Consider the following 21073-nt stretch of genomic DNA (forward strand, 5'->3'; position numbering starts at 1 on the left):
CAGTCCCCAAGGAAATAATGTTAAAGTACTTTTTCATTTAAATAACTGCCTTGTAACCATCCCTGTGCAATACTTATTTTAATATACAACTTAAATGCAATTTGTAATATGAATATATTTAATCATTCATAAACTACAGTAAAAACATGATTAAATCAGCATAACATGTGCAAGCGCTGCATAGTCATTCCTAACAGAAACAGATGCACTTGCTTTACATTCAAACTTTACTTTCAGTCTTTTTACACAAAATAGTAAGGTCAAAGGTACCGCTGTAAACTTTAACAGCAAAGAAAAGCCTTACCTTGTATCCCATAAGCTTTTAAATCCTTGTTCGGTATCAGCAGTGATAATGTGCTATGCTGAAGACAGTTTCCACAGGATGAGACCGTGTTTACCTCTGTTCCCTTCGTACTGTTTATGAAATTCTCATTGCAGAATGTAATACACTTCAAGAGTGGACAAACTGGTTTAACCTCAAGCTCACAGATCTGGCCAAACACATACCTTATACAACTTCAGCATCACTGACTGTTCTGTATTGGAGGCAGGGTGACATAATAACAAACCTCTCCCTAATTCTAGACTGATGGGAGGAAATCAAAAGGAATGGGTTAAAAAAAAGAAAAGTTTTAACTATGCACACATGTACTCCCATATGACTCATGAGCTGGGAAACTGTACAAGGTGTAGTCACTCTCACTCGTGTTATCTGGGTGGAGATGGCTTATTACGAACGTTCACACCTTTAATGAAACCAATTATGTGTTGTGAATTCTCAGAAGACATAATGTGTTCAAACCACAGAACTAAATATTTGAACGCAGTGAGAGTCACACACCTGAGTTTGCAAGAATGAAAAAAATAAATTTTTTACTTGTTAGAAGAGGGAAAATTACTTTGAGCAGATCCTCTTGAAAACCAATGAATTAAAAAAAAAATACATATACAAACCTGAAACAGATAAATAACTAAAAAAAAAAAAAAAAAAAAAAACATTTACTTCTACATTTTCATCCTTACAAATGTGACCATTTATAAAACAAACCATTTTCCCTGAGTTTTACATTGTTCTACATGGCAAAACATGATATAAACTGCAGGTATTTGCACATATGCAATAGCCATTCATTAGACTCCAACAACATTCTTTTCTGAAAATACAGTTTTTTAAACTTGCTCTTCCCCTCCACGTAAGAGTTTCTGAAAAACAGAGTCCTCTCTTTGGCACAAAGCAGCAGGGCTGTCAAACTCCACCACCTTCCCAGCATGCATCACCAGTACTCTGTCAGAGTCCATGATTGTATTCAGTCTGTGGGATAAGAAAGATTAGGTTGGGTTGTATGGCAACAGTAATGTTCTTGACAAATAAACAAAAAAGGTAGAAGGAAAAAAAAAAAAGGTTTTGTTTCTTTGAGTGCTATCAATCAGACACCAAGACACCCTAAAAAATAAATTAACTTCAATCTGACTTTAACAACTTCTTAAAGCAGTGATGAACTTGTCATTTTCTGTGGCAGCTTCACTTAAACTTAATCATGCACTAACTAGTATGTTAACATTACCCAAAAATGCCTGCTATGTTTGTTAAATATAAATGTATGTTATATATATATGTTATAAATGTGGCTGTTCAGTACAAAGGTTAACAGAGATAATTCTGGTAACTTGAGGGTATTAACGATCATAAAAGAGTTAAATATACTTTTACAATGGTGAACATGACAATCTTTGTTGTCAGTTTCATTTAATAAATGGCTCACAAAACTATTCGCTTGGGTGTGACTGCGTTTAGAATTTTTTAACTGAAAATCAGTTCCGCATCACTAAAGAAACGTTGAATAAAGGGATTCCCTTCTTTTTTTATTCAATAAAACAACAGTATCAAGTTTAATTAAAAATAAAAAAAAATTCATATGTAAATGTAAAAGCAGTTTGTGACCTGTGGGCGATGGTAAGAACCGTTTTATCCTTGAATTTTTCTCTGATAGTTTTTTGTAGAAGCACGTCAGTCTTCTGGTCGACACTTGCTGTGGCCTCATCAATGCATAAAATCTATTGGACCATAAACGAACAATACAGCACACAGTTAAGATAAGAGGGAATAAAAGATTTTTGTTTGAAATTCTTTATACATTAGTTTTATACATTAGCTTCTGTGAGCAGAGCACGAGCAAGACACAGCAGCTGCCTTTGGCCCACAGACAGAGACTTTCCCCTCTCTCCAACCTCTGAATCCAGGCCACCTGTAATGGGACAGACAGATAAATAAATGAAAGAAAAATTCAATTAATATAAAAACTGAAAGCATTTTCTCATGCCATAGATAAATCCTTTCAGAGAAGATGGATTTGAATTGAACAAGCTGAACACAGCAATCGAAGGTTATCAGCTCTCACCAATCCTTTGTACTACATCTCCCAGGTGGCATTGCTCAAGAACGTCTAGCAACCGGAAGTCTGGATGATGGCCATGGGGATCAAGGTTCTCTCGCACTGAGCTAGAGAAGAGGAAGGGATCCTGAGGGATGATGGCCAGCTTTGATCTATATAGGGCGAAACAAACAAAACAAATACTTGCTTGAATGCAGACATAAAGTCTGAGACTACACTGAGACCTCCTTGAACAAACACTGAAAAGCTCAGGTTCAAAATCTACTTTTAATCTGGAACTTTTTTCTAGAATAAGTTTGAGGATTTTTAAAAAAATAAAACAAAGACAAGACTTATGACAGACTTATGAAGTACATTTCTAGACTATTTCTAGATCATTTGTCAAATAAACACATTTTTTGACTATGTGAAATTCTTTCTTGCAAATATATGTGAAATGTACACTTGTGTCAAACAAACAGTGACTGTAACACTTACCGTAAATTACTAAGCCTGACCAAGCTGATGTCAACTCCATCCAACAGTATTTGACCCTGGTTTAGCTCCACCATACGGAATAGGGCAAGGAACAACGAGGATTTCCCTGAGCCTGTACGTCCCACTATGCCAACCCTCTCACCTGGTAATACTTCCAAGCTGACCCCATCAAGAGCGTTGGGCAAACCTGGCCGGTACGCCAACACTGCACCCACAAACTCAACTCTGCCCTTTTCAGGCCACGAGTCTTGAACCTGCAAATGGTATAGTTTCAGGCTAAGGTTGTGATTTACAATTTAAGGACATTTTTCAATGTTTTATATAGGGTCTCCCAACCAGGAGGTTGTGATAGGAGTACAAAAACTTCTTGATATATATTATATATACACAGTCAAACCAAAATTTATTCAGACACCTTGAACATTTCATTCATTATTACAGTTTATATATATATATATATATATATATATATATATATATATATATATATATATATATATATATATATATATATTATTACACACACACAGTGCACAACACAACACAACACAACTCCAAAATGTTGACAAGACAAGTTTTATATAACATCTGTTTAACTTATAACATGAAAGTAAGGTTAATAATATAACTTTGAGAACTAAATTTTCAGTTTTACTCAAATTAGGGTGATGCGAAAATGAGTACACCCCTCTCTGGAGCAAAGCTAAATTTTAGACTACAAATGTCTAATTGAACAAGAATTCAACCACAGGTGAGTCTAATTATTCATTACACACACACATATACATATATATATATTAAACGCTCATTATGGTTTAGTATTCTCCTCAGTATATATTTAATAATTAATATAAATGTGTGATTAGTTGAACAACTAATAGTCAACTAGAAAAATCTTTAGTCGGGGACAGCCCTTATATATATATCACAACAGTGGAAGGAACAGTGGTGTTATATAATTTATTATAAATTATGAATTAAATAAAAATAAACCAAATTAAATATAAAAAATTAATTATATACAAAATTGTATCATTCTATTTTCCAATATATTTATTGAAAAGTAAGACTAATACTAATCAAACAAAAAGGTTTGAAACAAAAAGCCTGAAAAAGGTTTTGAAAAAAATAAATTAATTAAAGCAGAACTCAGTAAGATTTGCGAAGCTCCCCCTACAGTTTCCTTCAGTGAATCACACGGTCGTAAATACTCCAAGCGCAGCTCTGGACTACAACGACTACAACGCTCACCAGCGCAGCAGTTTTGCAAATACAGTACAAGAAAGAGGAGGTGGGTAATTTGCAAATACAGTACACTCGATGGAGGTGGGTAATTTTCGAAATTGTCTTATAAAGTCATAATATACATTGTTTTTGAATTACCGTAAAGCATTTTGTCACTCTCGCGTGAATGTGAACATGAGGCGAGATTGTTTCGGGTCGGTGCAGCTCAAGTTGCAAGTGCTGTATTCTGGCGTAGACGTGCCAGAGGGAGTTAGTGCTCGCCTCAAACACACCATTACAAGTCAATTAACCATCGTAAGGACTTAGAAAACTATTTATGAAGGTAAAAAAAGTTACTTAGTTCTGCTTTAATATATAAAAAAAAAAAAAAAATATTCAATTGGTACCGATTCAGTTTTCGGGCTAAAGATCAGTTCTCTAACCTCAATGCTGGCTTGTTGAGGCTCCTGCGGGATATTGGTGGAATACTCTTCGGTACGCTCAATGCTCACCAACTGCATCTCGGTCTGTGCAAAGCTGAAAATCAGTCCAGACAGCAGGTTGGTGATGGATAGTGCATAGGACAGAGACAGACCTACCAGACCTGACAGAACAGAGAAGAGTCAAGATTTTACTACCTCAAATTTCAAATTTCTTGAAAACCATTTTAAATTCCTTATGGTTAAACCGGACAATGATCTTATGAAACTGGACAAGTTGAGCGGAGTTTCCTAAATGTCCCATTAGAGACCAGTGAAGTACGTCAATCTGTCTGTGTCTGCTGCACAAGCCAGTAATAGACATGGCTTTTCAGATGATTTGATGTTGTTTTGAAAAATAGTAAAGATACAGAAATAACAATTACTTAACTGCCAATGTTCAGGAACAGATCTATTTTTGTTTGTAAAGTTAGCACACGTTTCCCATCAGAGAATGTTCTGACCATGGCAGTCTGACATGAAGCTAAAGCCATTTTAATTCACTGTGGTAAAATGTCTAAAATGTCAATTTATACTCTTATCTCATAAAGAGGTTAACCTGGATCGATGGATTTGAGCTGATGCTGGATCACAGCGATCACGCCGATGCCAGTTACTACAGCAACACCAATCATCTGCAGCCGAATGTCCAGCCACTGCATGGCAGCATTACTATTGAAGAGACATCGCTGATTCTGTTCTAGACGCCTCTCATTCTCCTCCTCAAATCTGCTCTCAAACACATAAAAATACAGTTTTATTCAGGATTACAATCACTGTTGGGCAATTAACAAATCTGAGGTAGTATTCAATGTTCACCTCATCAGGTAGATCATTTAATCAGTAATTAGTATTGAGAGAACTCATAACACTGAACAATGTTTGTTTGTTTCATTATTTATTTATTAAAAAACAATAAATGAAATTTTTTTGTTGTAAGGGTGAATCTCACTGTCAGTAAAATGCCCAGGTCATATTTCACCTCAAAGTCAAATGACTGTTGTAATTTAAATGATTTGAGAAAAAAGTACAGCTAGTTTTCATACCTGGTAGTGTGTCCACTGGCCCGCACTGTGGACAGGCCGCTGAGGGTTTCTGAGAAGTGTGAATACACTGGAGAGAGAGTGAGGCTACACAGGCGTTTCAGTTCACGGGACGAGTGACGATAAAAACATTGAGTTTGGTAGTAGAGAACCCCCAGAGGAACCAAAGGAAGTAGCACCCAAGGCAACCCATAGGTCATGACGACAAGCATCCCAAGCAGCCCAAAAACATTGGCTAGGAGAATGTTTAAGACAAAGGGGAGAGAGTCATCCACACTATAAATATCTGAGGAAAATCGATTCAGGATACGACCCAAGGGTGTAGTGTCAAAAAACGTCATAGTGGCCTAGAATGGGAGAAGCATATGAATAATGTAAATATACACATTTAAATAAAACAAAAAACATTATACATTATTATATATTATAATAATTACAATGACTTCAATATTATTATTATATAACATTTTTTAGATTATATTTTAAAATTTTATTTAGGTACAAAATATTAAACCAAGTGATATCTGCAAACAAATGAGACATTTGTTTTTTTGTTTTGTTTTTTTACACATTTTAGCAATTACTTTTAATCAACTGGGCTTAGTAATAACTCACAATCAGAGATGCAGAGACAACGACCATTACCTTAAGCACACTAGACAGAAGTCTCTTATGAACGACAGTAGCAGCACAGATTGCTCCATAGGCAAAGAGAAACGCACGGGCAGCTGTAAATACAGTGTTCGCTGCCGCCAGAGATCCGTACACAGTCATGTAAAACTTCAGCTCAGAGCTCATATTTCCAGAAGCCTCTGAACCTCTGTCAGGTGCATGAAATCTGATAAGAGTTAGAGTAAACAAGAGATAATTCAGTCAAGACAAGTTAAATGAGTTCCAACTGTGACAAGAAATTATCTACCTAAAAGAGAATGTTATAAAAGACATAAAATAAGATTTTCTATATTAATTTAAATGAGATATACAGTCTCCAAATAAACATTCCTATGTTTTACATGTTATTTTCATGTCAGACGCAAATTGTCAAATAAAACTATATTTGGGGGGAAAAACATGAAATTTTAGTATTAGTACAAGTACAATAGTAGTCCTATTGCATTGGAAAATATGTAATTATACAATGTTCTGCCTTTTTAAAAGGTTAAGTCATTATTACTCTTAATTTACTTTTCTGTGACTTTATTGTTCATACTTTATAGTCAGTAATATTTTTTTTAAAGAAATTAACACTTATTTTAAATAAATGCTGTTCTTTTGAACTTTCTATTCATCAAAGAATCCAGAAAAAAAATGTCAGTTTCCACAAAATATTAAACAGCACATCTGTTTTCAACATTGATAATAATAAGAAATGTTTTTTAGAACCAAATCAGCATATTGGAATTCTTTCTGAAGGATCATGTGACACTGAAGACTGGAGTAATGATGATGAAAATTGAGCTTTGCCATCACAGCAATAAATTAAATTTTAAAGTAAATTCAAATAGAATACAGTTATTTTAAATTATAATAATATTTCACAATATTACTGTTTTACTGTATTTTTTGTTCAATAAATGCAACCTTGGTGAGCAGAAAAGACATCTTTTAAAAACATTTAAAAAAAATTCTTAATGACCCCTAACTTTTGAATGGTAGTATAAATAATAGAAAAGAAAAAAATAATGAAACATCTAACTCACATAAGTCTCTCAGAAGAGAGGAAAGTCAGAGTTAAGAGTGGATCAGCTGACAGTGACACCAGCTCAGTCGTATTGTCCTTCATATGCGAAATCCAGTGAGAGAGCCACCAGTCGGACACATTTTTGGTGACTGTATAAAGCAAAATCAAATTATTGATTGTACACTAATCTAATAGCGATTTTTTTATAATACATACATTTCTCTTATAATACATACAGCTCATATTGATACAGTTTTTAGTACCTTGCATTAGCAAAAGGGAGAGCAGAACAGCTACAGCCATGCATCCACCCACTGCTCTCCAATAGGAGCAGTACACAGCCCAGGACAGCTTGCCCATTTGCTTCTGCTCCTCCCCGAACATCTTTAGCTCAGATTCTAGCTCTGGCTCATTGGCCTCCTCTTCCTCTCTGCCTATAGCATCTGGGAAAGAAGGTTTGTTTGCGTAATCACAGTTAAAGTGCACTAACAAAAAATGGAAACGGTTCACTCACTCATTTGAAAAGCATCAGTACCTTTCTCCTTAGCATTGCTGTCGTTCTTGCTGTCTTTAGGGGCTTTTACCAGAGAAAGGACTTCATTTGGTGTCCCTTAACCACAGAAACAGACAAAGCAGAGAGTTTTATTAGTAAATGCATTAGTTAATGCATTAACAAACTCACAAAGTTACTGATTTTCGACATAGTAAACAGCCCCTATGCCTGGTGACGGTTGGTACCTGTTTTTACAATCATCCCATTGTCCATCAGCACCACCACATCTGCCTTATCCACAAACTCTATCCGATGAGTACAAAGAATTCTGGTCTTGTTTTTGAGAATTCCCAAGATGCACTTCTCCATGAGATGATGGGCAACATCAGCATCCACAGCTGCTAAAGGATCATCTAGCAAATAGATTTCTTTATCCTGAAATATGAAATGCACTATAAATACACACCTTATTTCTGCTCAAATCTGTATGTACTTTCTATTTGAGCCTTTTAGAGCATTAAACAAACATCTTATCTAACATTAAAAAAAACAAAACCTTGCACCATATAAACAGCGCGGGCCAAAGCGAGGCGGCTTTTCTGTCCTCCACTCAGAGTCACACCGTTCTCTCCCACCTCTGTCTGATCACCACCAGGCAAGATCTGAACAAAACAGCACAGTTCAGTGTCAGTTACAACTTTCCATAGATTTCAATCAAGCAATTCATGGGAAAAACTGCATGCAAAATAAAGTTAGCTAGATATACGCCCACATTTAGGTCATCAGCAAGGGCACAGGCCTCAATCACAGCTTGATAGAACATGCTGTCAAAGTCCCTGCCAAAAAGAATGTTGTCTTGCACAGTTGCATGCTGGATCCACGGCTCCTGGACGGCCAATCCAAATCCCTGCTCTCTTCCCTGAACAGATACTTCCCCTCCACACCTATATAAGACAAAACCACAAAATCAATATGCAAAAAATAAATGCAAATAATCAATAAATGCAAAAATAATGAGGGTTTTAAATATCAATATTTATAAATATTTAAATATAAATGTATTCCGCATGGATGTATTAAATTGATCAAAAATGACAGTAAAGGAAAAAAAGACAGTACATTTATGAAACAAAAGATTACTATTTGAAAAGAAAATGCTGTTCTTTTGAACTTTCAATCTATTAAATAATCCTGAAAAAAGTATCACGATTTTCATAAAAATATTAAGCAGCACAACTGTTTTCAACATTAATAATAAGAAGAAATGTTTCTTGAGCAGGAAATCAGCATATGAGAATGATTTCTGAAAGATCATGTGACAATGAAGACCGCAGTAATGGCTGCTGAAAATTCAGCTTTGACGTCACAGGAATAAATTACATTTTAAAATATATTCAAATAGAAAACAGTTACTTTAAATTGTAATAATATTTCACAATATTACAGTTTTTACTGTAATTTTGATCAAATAAATGCCGCCTTGGTGAGCATTAGAGACTTCTTTCAAAAACATTAAAAAAATCTTATACTCCAAATTTGTAAACTGTAGTGTAAATAGTTCAACTTAAAACCGCCTTTAAGAGTTATTTAATAAATATATTGTTTTTGTATATTATATTATGAATTAGTACCTGGTAAGCTCTCCTGTTATGGCAGCCAACAGGGAACTTTTCCCACAACCAACTTTTCCCACCACAGCCACCAGAGAGCCCTGGAGCCAGAAAGCAAAGACATTTACAAACTAACATACTTTTTAATTATTCAAACTTGCAACAATAAAAAAAAAAAAAAAAGTTTTGAAAGGAGAATTCTCTCTCTCAATATTGATCAAAGTGAAACAATTGAGCTACTGATGATCCAACTAAAGCACAATGCCTAACTGCTCCTGCTGCAGCACATACCCTTTTAACACTGAGATTGAGTGCATGCAGATAAAAGCTGTGTGGTGGTGACCCATCCTCTGTCTTGTCATCAGGTACACTGACAGAATCTGGATCCTCTGACTGCTTCCAGGAGAAACTCGCCTGGTCCATCTGAACAGCTGACAGAGGGTCCTCAGGACACACTGCAGAAAAATAATGACAGATATGAAATGCACTAATTAAGTGTATTAATCAATGTTTCATGTACAGTATATTATTAATTATATTAATTTGCCATGCATAAAGAGTTTCATTTAGGTGAATTTCATAACTGTGTTCAAATGATGAAAGTAATACGAAAACAAAAACATTGATGAATCAGAATAATGATTCCCAAACTTTTTTGACATTCGAACCCCTTTGACCTCTATTTACTTGAAGTATTCTATTTCAGGTATTTTATTTTAGTTATTTTCTTTATTTCAGTAATTCATTTCATGTTAATGGTTCTCTAACAATATTTAAAGGATTAGTTCACTTTCAAATGAAAATTACCCCAAGCTTTACTCACCCTCAAGCCATCCTAGGTGTATATGACTTTCTTCTTTCTGATGAACACAGTTGGAGAAATATTGATAAATATCATGACGCATTCGAGCTTTATAACGGCAGTGACAGGGATCCACATCCATCCATCATAAACGTACTCCACACAGCTCTGGGGGGTTAATAAAGGCCTTCTGAAGTGAAGTGATGTGTTTGTGTGAAAAATATCCATATTTAACAAGTTATGAAGTAAAGAAAAATAATTAAATAAGTAAAAAAAAATATCTAGCTTCTGCCCGACCGCCTTCCATATATAAATTACACAGAAAGTGTAAACTGGCATCACGTCAGTTAAGTTTTTTACGCAAGTTGAATAGGGAAGGTGTAGGACGTAGCGTAAGCTTTTTGAACTGCAAGAGTTTTACACTTTCTTTGTAAGTAGAATATATGCTACATTACTTCATAACTTGTTAAATATGGATTTTTTTTTTTTACACAAATGCATCACTTTGCTTCAAAAGGCCTTTATTAACCCCCTGGAGCCATGTGGAATACACTTTTATGATGGATGGATGTGGATGGAGATACTTTCTTCAGCTCATACTTGTTGATCCTCGCTCACTGCCATTATAAAGCTCAGATGTGTCAGGATATTCATTAATATTTCTCAGCTTGTGTTCATCAAAAAGAAGAAAGTCATATACACCTAGGATGGCTTGAGGGTGAGTAAAGCTTGGGGTAATCCTTCAATGGTCAAAAAAAAGAAAAAAGAAAAAGAAAATATTTAATCTTTTTTTGTCAGTGTTTTATTTTTATTGTTTTTTTTTAGTTTTGTTTTTTACAATTATTTATTTAAATTTTTAATTTTAATTAATCATTTCAAACAATTATTATCTTTTCATCAACAGAAATAAAGTTCTGCATTAAAATAAAGTTTTCCAGAGAGCCATGTAACAATGGTAGAATCAATGAGAGAAACATAAAATAACACCAGACATGTGGATTTGTGTTATGTCACCCTGCCATTTTTGGGTTGTGCTATGGATTATTTTAACCATTCAGAAACAAGTCAGATACCTTGAGTGTAATAGACGGTGAGGTCCTGATCCTGTAGCGTGAGGAAGCGCTGAACACGGTCTAATGACACTTTAGCTTCCAGGGTTCCATTCAGCACCCAGGGAAAGGCATTGAGAGGAAGAATGAGCATTCCCACAAGAGCCAGAGTGCTAAACACCTGCCAAGAAAAATATAAAATGCAGGGAAGGTGTAGAACAATATTTAGCCATTTAAAAATATTTTAATTAATTGAACACAGAGCAGACTCTGTTCCCTTTTCAAGAAACATTCTAATCTGTGGTATACACTTATGCTCCTTTTAAAGTGTCACCTACACACCTTTGCAGCAGTGAGATTGTTTCCCAGCATGACGTATGTGATGAAGGTGAGGATAGAGATGACCACGGGCAGAGCAGCCCAGGTGTACACACATACAGCATCCAGGTACTTCAGAACTTTCAGGTGATGTAGCTCTTTTTTACGGGCCTCCGCAATCTTTTGAGTGAAGTGCTCCTCCCAATTATAGTACTTCAGGACCCGAATTCCAAAGAGTATCTCTGTCATTAGCTTTAAACAAAACACATCAGATATTTGATCATCCACTGGAAGCTACTACTCCATGGTCCTCCATCGTCCACAACAATATGCAAATTCTCCACGACTTTCTTTCATCTTAGTCTTATTGTAAGTCATATTGAAGTTTGCTGAGGGCCCCTAGTAGAATTAAAAGTAGTGATTGGGTTTGGGGTTGGTAAGATTTTTACATTTTTGAAAGTTAAGCAACATTGATGATAATAAAAATGTTTCTTGAGCACCACATCAGTATATTAGAATGATTTCTAAAGGATCATGTGACATTAAAGACTGGAGTAATGTTGAAAATTTGGCTTTACCATCACAGGAATACAGTAGATTTCAAAATATATGAAAATAGATAACAGTTATTTTTCAAATTATATTAGTTATGAATGGGAGAAATTGCAATGTTCAGTATGGCAGAATACGTCCCGCCTTCTAAGTAAAAGAGCCAATCGCTGATTGATAAAGTCATGCGATACTGCAGCTGCCTTTAAAGGCTCTGGTTCCCATAGAAACCTGAGACTCGCACTTACGACTGCACATGCGCATTGGCTCATCTAGCCTGAAAAAAATAGCTATTTTAACGCTATTTGAGCATAAGAAACAACATTTATGGGACAAGTCATGTCAATTTTTTTTGCTGGTTTGAAATATGTCATTTAATTGTGAGTTTGCCAAGCAGAAATTTCAGGATTCCCCCATTCAAATAGATAGGACTTGGTCTTGGATGCCCGAAATAGCTGCCCGGAGGCATCGCAAATATGGCCGCAGAGTGAACAGACTTTCCTTGAAAGGGACTTTGATGGTAGTGTATTTACTTAAAGCCAAATTCAAAGAACAGATAAAACTATTACAGATTATTAGATTTACATATCAAAAACAGTCCCACCTTCACTCTCCCATCCTTGTGTAGCAGCATATGTTTATTGTTTTCCAGAATTCGTGAAGCCAAGACTTTATTCAAAGGCACGAGCAGCACTGCCACGCCCACTCCGCCCAAGAAAGCCACGCCCACCTGTAGGTAAAGCAGGTAAAGTGCAAGGACAAACTGGAAGGGAAGACTCCAAACCTCATGAAAGCTGTTGAAGAAATTCACCACACGGTCTGTGTCTGTGCTCATGAAGTTGACAACCTCGCCCATGTTGAAGCGAGCCAGAGCAGACGCACTGACTTTTAGAGCTTTGCTGTATATGGTGGAAATCACAGCAGCCCGAGCCTCTAATGCAACCTTTGATACTTCATAAACAAAGACGTTTCTCAGCAAAGCAGCAAGAAAGGTACTAGCAAACAGCCCCACGGCACACCACACACCCTTGCTCAGTGGTGCCCCCTCTGTCTCCATAAAACCCACCAATTCACCGAGAAGCAGGGGTCCTGCAAAAGCTAGCATACTAGCTACTAACTTCAACACACCCAGCAGGTAGTAGCGTAGACCAAAGGCCTTGTGCAACACTTGCAGAAGTTTGACATCACGTTGTGTTCCACCTTCACATATCCTCTCTGGCTCAGCCTCACTCCAACAGTTGTCCTGCAGGTTTCCTCTTGGAAGTCTATCCAGTCTCTCAGGTTTTTCCTGGCCTCTTGGATAGAGACATTTCTGCCAACACTGGTAGAACCGGAGATTGACTGCTTTGGTACGTAGTCGATGTGGCAGCTGAAAGACGTCACATGGCCTCTCCAGCTCTCCACGTTTACCTCGCTTCAGCAAAGGGTTCAGCCACAGGTAGAGGAGCCTGGACAGCCAGCTGCAGCCATCCTCAGCTACAGTCACCCCTTCATCAGGTTCAAAGGAGACAATCAAAGGAGCTACATCTTCTGCATTACAAGACAGAAGGTCCCTTTGAGTTCTATAACAGGGAAAGACATAACCAAGCAAGTAGACCAGAACCAGAGCAGCCCTGGTTACTGTTAGAGCAAGACGGACAACCTGCAGAGTCTCTGAGAGTCCAAGGCGATTGATTTCTTGGATGTAGGCAGTGAGGATAAAAGCTAGATTAGGGATGGAGAGAATAAGCAGCACAGGAAGCACAGCAGGACCTCGAGTCCTTCTGTAAACTGTTCTTTGTAAGGCCAAAACGGCCCCAAAATGAACCATCCAGGCCAGTATGCCACATCCATCGGCTAAGACATCCAGATAAATGTCTGGGGCCTGGAGCTTAAAAACCAGGAACAAGTCTCCAATAAACATGAGAGCCAACAGCACGGTCGATGCGGTCCTGAAGCCCCAGCCAATGGGAAGGGAGGATACAATATGGGTAAGTCTGTGGGGAATAAAACAAGAATTGTTATACATACATACATACATACATACACACACATATACATACAGTATATCTATAAAGATTGTTTGAAATTTTATTTGAAAGTAATTTAAAAAGTATTTGGCCATCAATATAATTAACATATAATGAAAGATATAAAAACAAAATTTGTTCAGGACTTGATTTAACAACCAGTATTGACTGGATCATGACTAAAGTTGCGGTCACATTTGCAAAATTTTGGCTAAATTTTAGGGCAAAAAAGGTCTATCGTCTATAATTGCCAAAAGTGAAGAGATGAAGTGCGGCTCACTTTTAAAACAATCAATTTTTCTGTTGGTCAGCACAGCGAATTCTGCATGACCATCTAGAACCTAGTATAAATAAAATGGTAAATATGACCGTCTCTTTAGAATAAGATCATATTTTGTTTTTTTATATGCAAGTAAACAGGGTCCATTTTGATTTCATGACACATTGACTTTCACAAGATTTTCACATACACACTACCATTCAAAAGTTTAGGGGTTGGTAAGATTTTTTTATGTTTTTGAAAGAAACCTCTTATGCCCACAAATGGCCACATTTATTTGATAAAAATACAGTAAAATAGTAATATTTTGAAGTTACTACAATTTCAAATAACTATTTTTGTCATGCTAATATTCTGATTTGCTGCTCAAGAAATATTTCTTATTAGTATCAATGTTGAAAACAATTTTGAAAACATAAAACAGGATTTGATAAAAGTTCAAAAGAACAGCATTAGTTTGAAAATGTTTTATAACATTATGTCTTTACTGTCACTTTTGATCAATGTAATGCATCGGTGCTAAATAAAAGTATTAATTTCTTTTGGGAAAAAAATCTTACTAATCCCAAATTTTTGAATGGTTGTGTATTTCAGCATAAGCCTTATATAATAAACACTCACCTGGGCACACTAATGTAACAGGCACTGATGATAGCAATAACAGCGTGTAACAGTGATCCCAACAGAAGCTGGTTGACACAGGGACTGATGGTGCCATTCTGCCACACAGGAAATGGTCTGTCTAAATTTGTGTGACAGAGCTCTGATATGAACTCAGCTGCTCCAAACACACCTGTATTTCCCCCCATGGCCCTTTGAAGACCCCTGAGGGCTGAAATAAGGTCCTAGGGCAAAAGGGTTTGGAATGTGAAGTTCAGGCAAAGTGCATTGACAGTTCCTTACCTAACCAAACAAAACCTAGTGAGCAGCCTACCTGGGCAGCACCTATGTTGTCCAGACGTGCTGTCTGGGTAGGCAGCTCCCTAGGTTTTAAAACAGAGCCAATGTCACGTCTTAATAATTTTAGTCAGAATATTTTCTAATTACTCTGTCAGACATTTCAGAAATACAATATGTTTCAGCAACGGGCAGTGCATTTAAGTTTCTTGGTTGAAACAAATTATGTGACCTTATACATAGTAGGACGTGCTTTAGTTTCTGTCTACAATTCTGTAGTCACGTAATATGAATTCTACTTCTTACCTGTGAGCAACCGGTAATGTTTTTATTCTCCAGGCATCTCGCACGTCAGCGCGGAGCGTGAAGCCATTAGCCAAACACTGCGAGTGGGTGACTCACCTTCAAAATAAAGGCCCCCAAGCAACGTCATATTATCCAAGAATAACATCCAAAAATGTTAATAATTACTTATCTTCATGTAATTCCAAACCCGACTTTCTTTATTAACTGTAGAAGCAAGTAAATGTTAGGCAGAATGCCAAAGGTGCTCTTTTCCATACAATGAAAGTAAATGAAAATTGGGGCTGCAAGCTGTCAAAAATAATAGTATGTGAAAGATTCTAGAGTACAAAAAATAAATATGTGTAAAGGTTGCTGAGTTGCACAGATCAAATGACAAATAAGTTAAAGGGTTAGTTCACCCAAAAATGAAAATTCTGTCATTTATTACTCACCCTCATGCCGTTCCACACCCGTAAGACCTTCGTTAATCTTCAGAACACAAATTAAGATATTTTAGTTGAAATCCGATGGCTCCGTGAGGCCTGCATAGGAAGCAATGATATTTCCTCTCTCAAGATCCATAAAGGTACTAAAAACACATCTAAATCAGTTCATGTGAGTACAGTGGTTCAATATTAATATTATAAAGCGACGAGAATATTTTTGGTGCACCAAAAAACAAAACAAAATAACGACTTATATAGTGATGGCTGAATTCAAAACACTGCTTCAGGAAGCATCGGAGCATAATGAATCAGCGTTCATTCTCGTTGCTTTATAATATTAATATTGAACCATTGTACTCACATGAACTGATTTAGATGTGTTTTTAGTATCTTTATGGATCTTGAGAGAGGAAATGTCATTGCTCCCTTATGCAGGCCTCACGGAGCCATCGGATTTCAACTAAAATATCTTAATTTGTGTTCCGAAGATTAACAAAGGTCTTACGGGTGTGGAACGGCATGAGGGTAAGTAATAAATGACCGAAATTTTCATTTTGGGTGAACTAACCCTTTAACTCATCTGCGGAAATGGGGTCATACAGTGTCCAAAAAGGCCCTTGACAACTTGTTAAATCTCTGCAGGATTGCCATGGCAATAAAGCTCATTATGATTTAGATTCTTCTTTGTTTTACATTTGATTGCATTATTGAAATTTATTAGTGCTATCATGTAATTTGTTTATTTGTTCTTATTTTATTACTGACTATGTTTGTTAGTCTAGTAGTTTTGTTGTTGTATAAAAAATGGAATCAAGAATTGTGAAATTTCACTGGTGTGTAAAATGTGGGTGACATGATAACCTTATTTATTAAAATAAAATAGAAGATTACATGGGTCAAAAACAAACAAAAAAAAAACCATAAGAACTATAGAAACTGAGAGAAAAAAATACATTTAATAGACATCAGTAGCAGTACTGATATCGGTGGTACTGGCCTTCAATAGTATTTGAAAAACATGTCAATAAACAAATTATTAAAATATGCCATCTCATGTTGTTTCTACATTAACTTGGAGATTCTATGTAAAATTACGTATTGCAATATAAAAATATATTACAAATTTTAATAACACCTCTCTTCTGCGCAGATTCTCCCCAATCTCTTCAGTTCAACACTATAGTGGACTTACCAGAGATGTGCTGGGCTTTAAAGATAAACTTTGACTTCACTTAGTTCACAGTGCAAGGAGATTGGAGGCTGCATACTTATTTTATATATTGTATAATGTTGACTGAATGTGAATCAATGTGCCTTTAGTCTAGATGATGTTCAGTGTACAGATCACAAATCATCACACAAATCGCTATCTACATATTTATTAGGTTAATAGCTGTTTTGTGTCATTGTCCTGGATGACTCCACTATTAAAATTATGAGTGGATGGTGCAATACTCAACTAACCAAACTAACTTGAACTATTTACAATATGCATCCCTAGGTGAGTAGTTCTGCAAGACGCTAAAACTACTGCCTCAAGCCAAAGTGCCAGACGCAACCAAGGCCAGCCAGTCCTGCAAGACGCTAAGGCTGGAGGAGGGATGGAGTGGCCACTCATTTCAGACCGCCAGACGCGAAGGCTGTCCCTCTTTTCCATGACCTACGAGGTGACCTGAAACACAATTAGAATTTGTACAAATTAGACAAACATATTTTATAAGGTTTAAAAATACACCTTGCCATTTATGCAGGTACTGAATGATACTGAATGGTCTTCCATCTTCATGTGTATATATATATATATATATATATATATATATATATATATATACTGTGTATTATATTATGTTATATTACGTTTTCTGCACAGAAAGTGGAAAGATCTTGGCAAGGATCTTGCTGTTCAAGTTTCATGATGTCTTGAGTGGGACAGTCAAACCACTTCACAAGCTGGATGATGTTGGGACAGGCCAGAGCTGCATTTACCCGCTTCATTAGTGCGACCTCCAGAGGCACCAGACCCTGGCCATCCTGCAATAGTAGAAGAAAAAAAAAAACATGCTCCAATATCTCCATGGGTATACGACTGAGTGCTGATGTATGCGTGCATGAAGACCAAAAAGATGTTAACTTACAACTTTCAGTTCCATGGTATCCTCATCTTTAGTGGCGTATTTGATTGCAACCTGCAAAGAGATACACTTAAGCACATGGATAATTTATGATAGGATAATTTATTTCAAATGGTCAGCTGAAAGCTTACTGGCAATCGATCGAATCTGCGGGTCCCTGCATACACGGATCTGAAACTGCCTTCTCCCAGCAAATGGCCCTTTTTGTACGCCTTTTTTGGGTATCCTGCAACATATCACAAGAAATGTCTTGTTAGACAAGTGATAAAACATGTTAGAATAACAAAGAATAGTAAATGAGCAATGTTTCTTTAACCCTATAAAGCCTATTGTGTTATTTGATACACAAATTTCTAAGGCCTCTAAAGGATCAATATGATCCAAACTTTGCTGAAAAAACTGTTGTTCACAATATAATTTTTAAGCAAGTAAAAGAGCTGTTAAGCTAATTCTAAAAATACTCACCTACGAGTCATGATACACATCTGTGAAATCTGTAGTGATATTTATCAAGCAATTTCAGCATTAACTGTTCTGGATGCATATTAAGCATAAGCATAAGCCTGACCTTTGCGACTGCGTTTTGCAGGGCTGTCATGAGAGGTGGAGGGATGTGCTTCCTCTTGCCTTCTCTTCCTCTGAGCCAGGCCTGTGACATAATTATATCTGTTTGTACAAACAATATAGCATACACAAACAATAATAGCATAACATGCTAAAACTAGACCAGTAATAAATCAATAAAACATTCAAACACTCACCCTGTTGTGTCTCTATGCTGTTGGCCATCAAAATGAATATCCTCAACTTAAAAAATAAAACTCTCCTTGAATAAAATCACTATCTTATGAACTCCTTCAAAATAAAAATTCTCTAAGAAATAGAGAAATTGATCAAAACAAATTAAAATGAATAAATAAGGAACAAATAATAAAACGAAACTCTCCAAACTCCTTGAAAAACCAATGCAAATCTCAATGGAAAAATCGCACTCAGACTCTGCACAGAAAAGTCTCTAGATGTCGCCAAAGTAGCGCCGTCAACCCAACAATCAAAAATCGATGAGTTTAAGGTTATATACCTGGAATTCATAACACGCGTTACTATAGCAAATGATTTTCGAATTACGCATATGACCTGGTAAACTTAAGTGGCTCCTCTTTTTGTGTCCTTTTGGATGCTAAAGGTGGCTCGAGAAGCCTGTGGTTTCAAGACAGTAACTTTGCAGAGCTTTGCATTGTTGCTCACCAACTCCTTCAAGTTAAAGGGGTCACATGATGGTATTTTAAATAGTATTTAATAATGGTATAAATGGTATTAAATGGTATTTAATAGTAAATGGTATTTAATGATATTTTAAATAGGTTAACATGCTTTAATGTTCAAAAAACTTTTTTTTTATAATACTGTCAAGGGCGTAGATTTGGTTTCAACTTTGGGGGGGTTGAATGTTGGTATGGTTGTATTGTATTGGGGGGGGTTGTAACTGATGGCTTTGAATATTGGGGGGGTTACCTCAGACATATCTGTTCCTCTCATGTCACGGTCGTGTCATGGTCATTCACGCGAAGAGATCTCTCTCGAGCTTGGACTGTTTTTTGGTAAGCAACTGCTCCGAGCTACAGCTGTGTCTCGGGAATTTATTTAGGATTATATGGATTATATGGATTTTGGATTCATCATTGGATTTTTAATGCATTGTAATCTTTCATCGGATTCAGATACCCTCTGGTTATCCAGGGTTTCAATGGAATTGATTACTACTAGCAGTTGAATATGTTATGTGAACTCAGTGGTTAAGCTGGTTTCTATCAACACCACATGTAGTATTGCCTGTCATCTTAGATGACAACATCATATGAATGCTTACTGGTAAACCAGAGTGATATTCGGTTAACGGGGTTACCGTAGCAACAACTGTAATGACTTATTCTTCAACGCTGCTGTTTCTTTGTCACTAATATCTTATTATTATCCCATTGGTTGACCAGGGGTTTTTCATTTACTGGTATGGGAAGTTATGGCAGTCTCCTACTCTCTTTGCTCAGATCCAATGGAACTTATGGATGCCCATATTCAATGTCTCACTTGGTTAAGCACTGATCACCTCGGAGATGCTTTAGTAGATCCATGCCCTGAGTGTAGTTCTGTCCTTGGAGGTGAGATAGCATTGACTGGTTAAATTGGATCCTGAATTTCAAATTCCTGCTTCACCAACTAAGATGACAATGCAAGTGGGCAAGCAATTGGCCACTAGAAATAAAAAGCCTTCGAAGAGGAAGCAAACCCCCTTGGTTACATTGGCCTATCAAGTAGCTGAGCTGGCAAGCACAGTTCATGGCATTCAAGACTTATTATCAATGCCACCTACTCATTGGAATTTGAGCGAGAGGACAAGGGCATGTGTGTCGGCCTCTCCATTGCCCAGGTGTGAGCAGGCATTTAGTTTTTCCAGAGATGAACCAGACACCTTGTCTCTTGCGGCTTCTGACTCGTTAGATAATGATGAGCATTACTATTATACACACTTGGATGAAGCATCTTCACATTGCCAGTCTCAGTGTTCCCGTAGTGATAACGGTTCAAGCCTGAAGGTTACTGCTGCTTCAGTGGTATTCTCACTGCAGGATACCCTCAAGATGGTGTTTGCTAAATTGTATTTAGACCCACCTCTTCCTGTGGGCCATTCAAGCCTCTTGCATCGCCCAGTCTCTCAGCAAAAGGATTTATTAATGCCTAGCTGTCCTGACTTTACAAAGGTTGTTTTTTCTGCATTTTGGTCAGCTCTTATCCAAACTGGATCATGTGGCTTGGTAATGACTGAGGTAACATGCCCTTGGTAACATGCCTCCAGTAGAGCTGTGCATTTCTTCCCTGGTGGTATTGACAGATGAATCTCTTAGAGA

General features: G+C 36.7%; 2 protein-coding genes across 5 annotated transcripts; both read right to left on the reverse strand.

Moving 5' to 3' along the window:
• Window positions 1-104: 104 nt before the first annotated feature.
• abcc10 (ATP-binding cassette, sub-family C (CFTR/MRP), member 10) lies at window positions 105-15704 on the reverse strand. 4 transcript variants are annotated; one of them, XM_048172032.1, is made up of 24 exons: window positions 15611-15701; window positions 15342-15390; window positions 15029-15252; window positions 12723-14094; window positions 11594-11821; window positions 11276-11432; window positions 9692-9855; window positions 9422-9501; window positions 8563-8734; window positions 8354-8452; window positions 8036-8225; window positions 7833-7907; window positions 7561-7740; window positions 7317-7446; window positions 6262-6454; window positions 5620-5963; window positions 5133-5302; window positions 4694-4698; window positions 4538-4621; window positions 2871-3124; window positions 2400-2545; window positions 2149-2246; window positions 1943-2055; window positions 847-1312 (listed from the first exon to the last, which is right to left on the reverse strand). In XM_048172032.1, the coding sequence occupies exons 3-24, from the start codon at window positions 15214-15216 to the stop codon at window positions 1171-1173; spliced, it is 4584 nt and encodes a 1527-aa protein (XP_048027989.1). In that variant the 5' UTR covers window positions 15217-15252; window positions 15342-15390; window positions 15611-15701; the 3' UTR covers window positions 847-1170. The 4 variants fall into 4 exon arrangements, 3 of the variants coding, with proteins under 3 accessions (XP_048027987.1, XP_048027989.1, XP_048027986.1); XM_048172030.1 differs by having other exon boundaries at window positions 105-1312; window positions 4538-4698; window positions 15611-15674; XM_048172029.1 differs by lacking the exon at window positions 15342-15390 and having other exon boundaries at window positions 4538-4698; window positions 15611-15704.
• A 1991-nt stretch (window positions 15705-17695) lies between these two features.
• LOC125256419 (serine/threonine-protein kinase pim-3-like) lies at window positions 17696-19338 on the reverse strand. Its single transcript, XM_048172403.1, has 6 exons — window positions 18929-19338; window positions 18736-18816; window positions 18299-18393; window positions 18171-18221; window positions 17893-18066; window positions 17696-17707 (listed from the first exon to the last, which is right to left on the reverse strand). Exons 1-6 carry the CDS (start codon window positions 18954-18956, stop codon window positions 17696-17698), a joined length of 441 nt encoding a protein of 146 aa, XP_048028360.1. The 5' UTR covers window positions 18957-19338.
• Between the last annotated feature and the right edge of the window lie 1735 nt (window positions 19339-21073).

This window comes from Megalobrama amblycephala, linkage group LG21, assembly GCF_018812025.1.
Source record: "Megalobrama amblycephala isolate DHTTF-2021 linkage group LG21, ASM1881202v1, whole genome shotgun sequence".
Classification (NCBI taxonomy): domain Eukaryota; kingdom Metazoa; phylum Chordata; class Actinopteri; order Cypriniformes; family Xenocyprididae; genus Megalobrama; species Megalobrama amblycephala.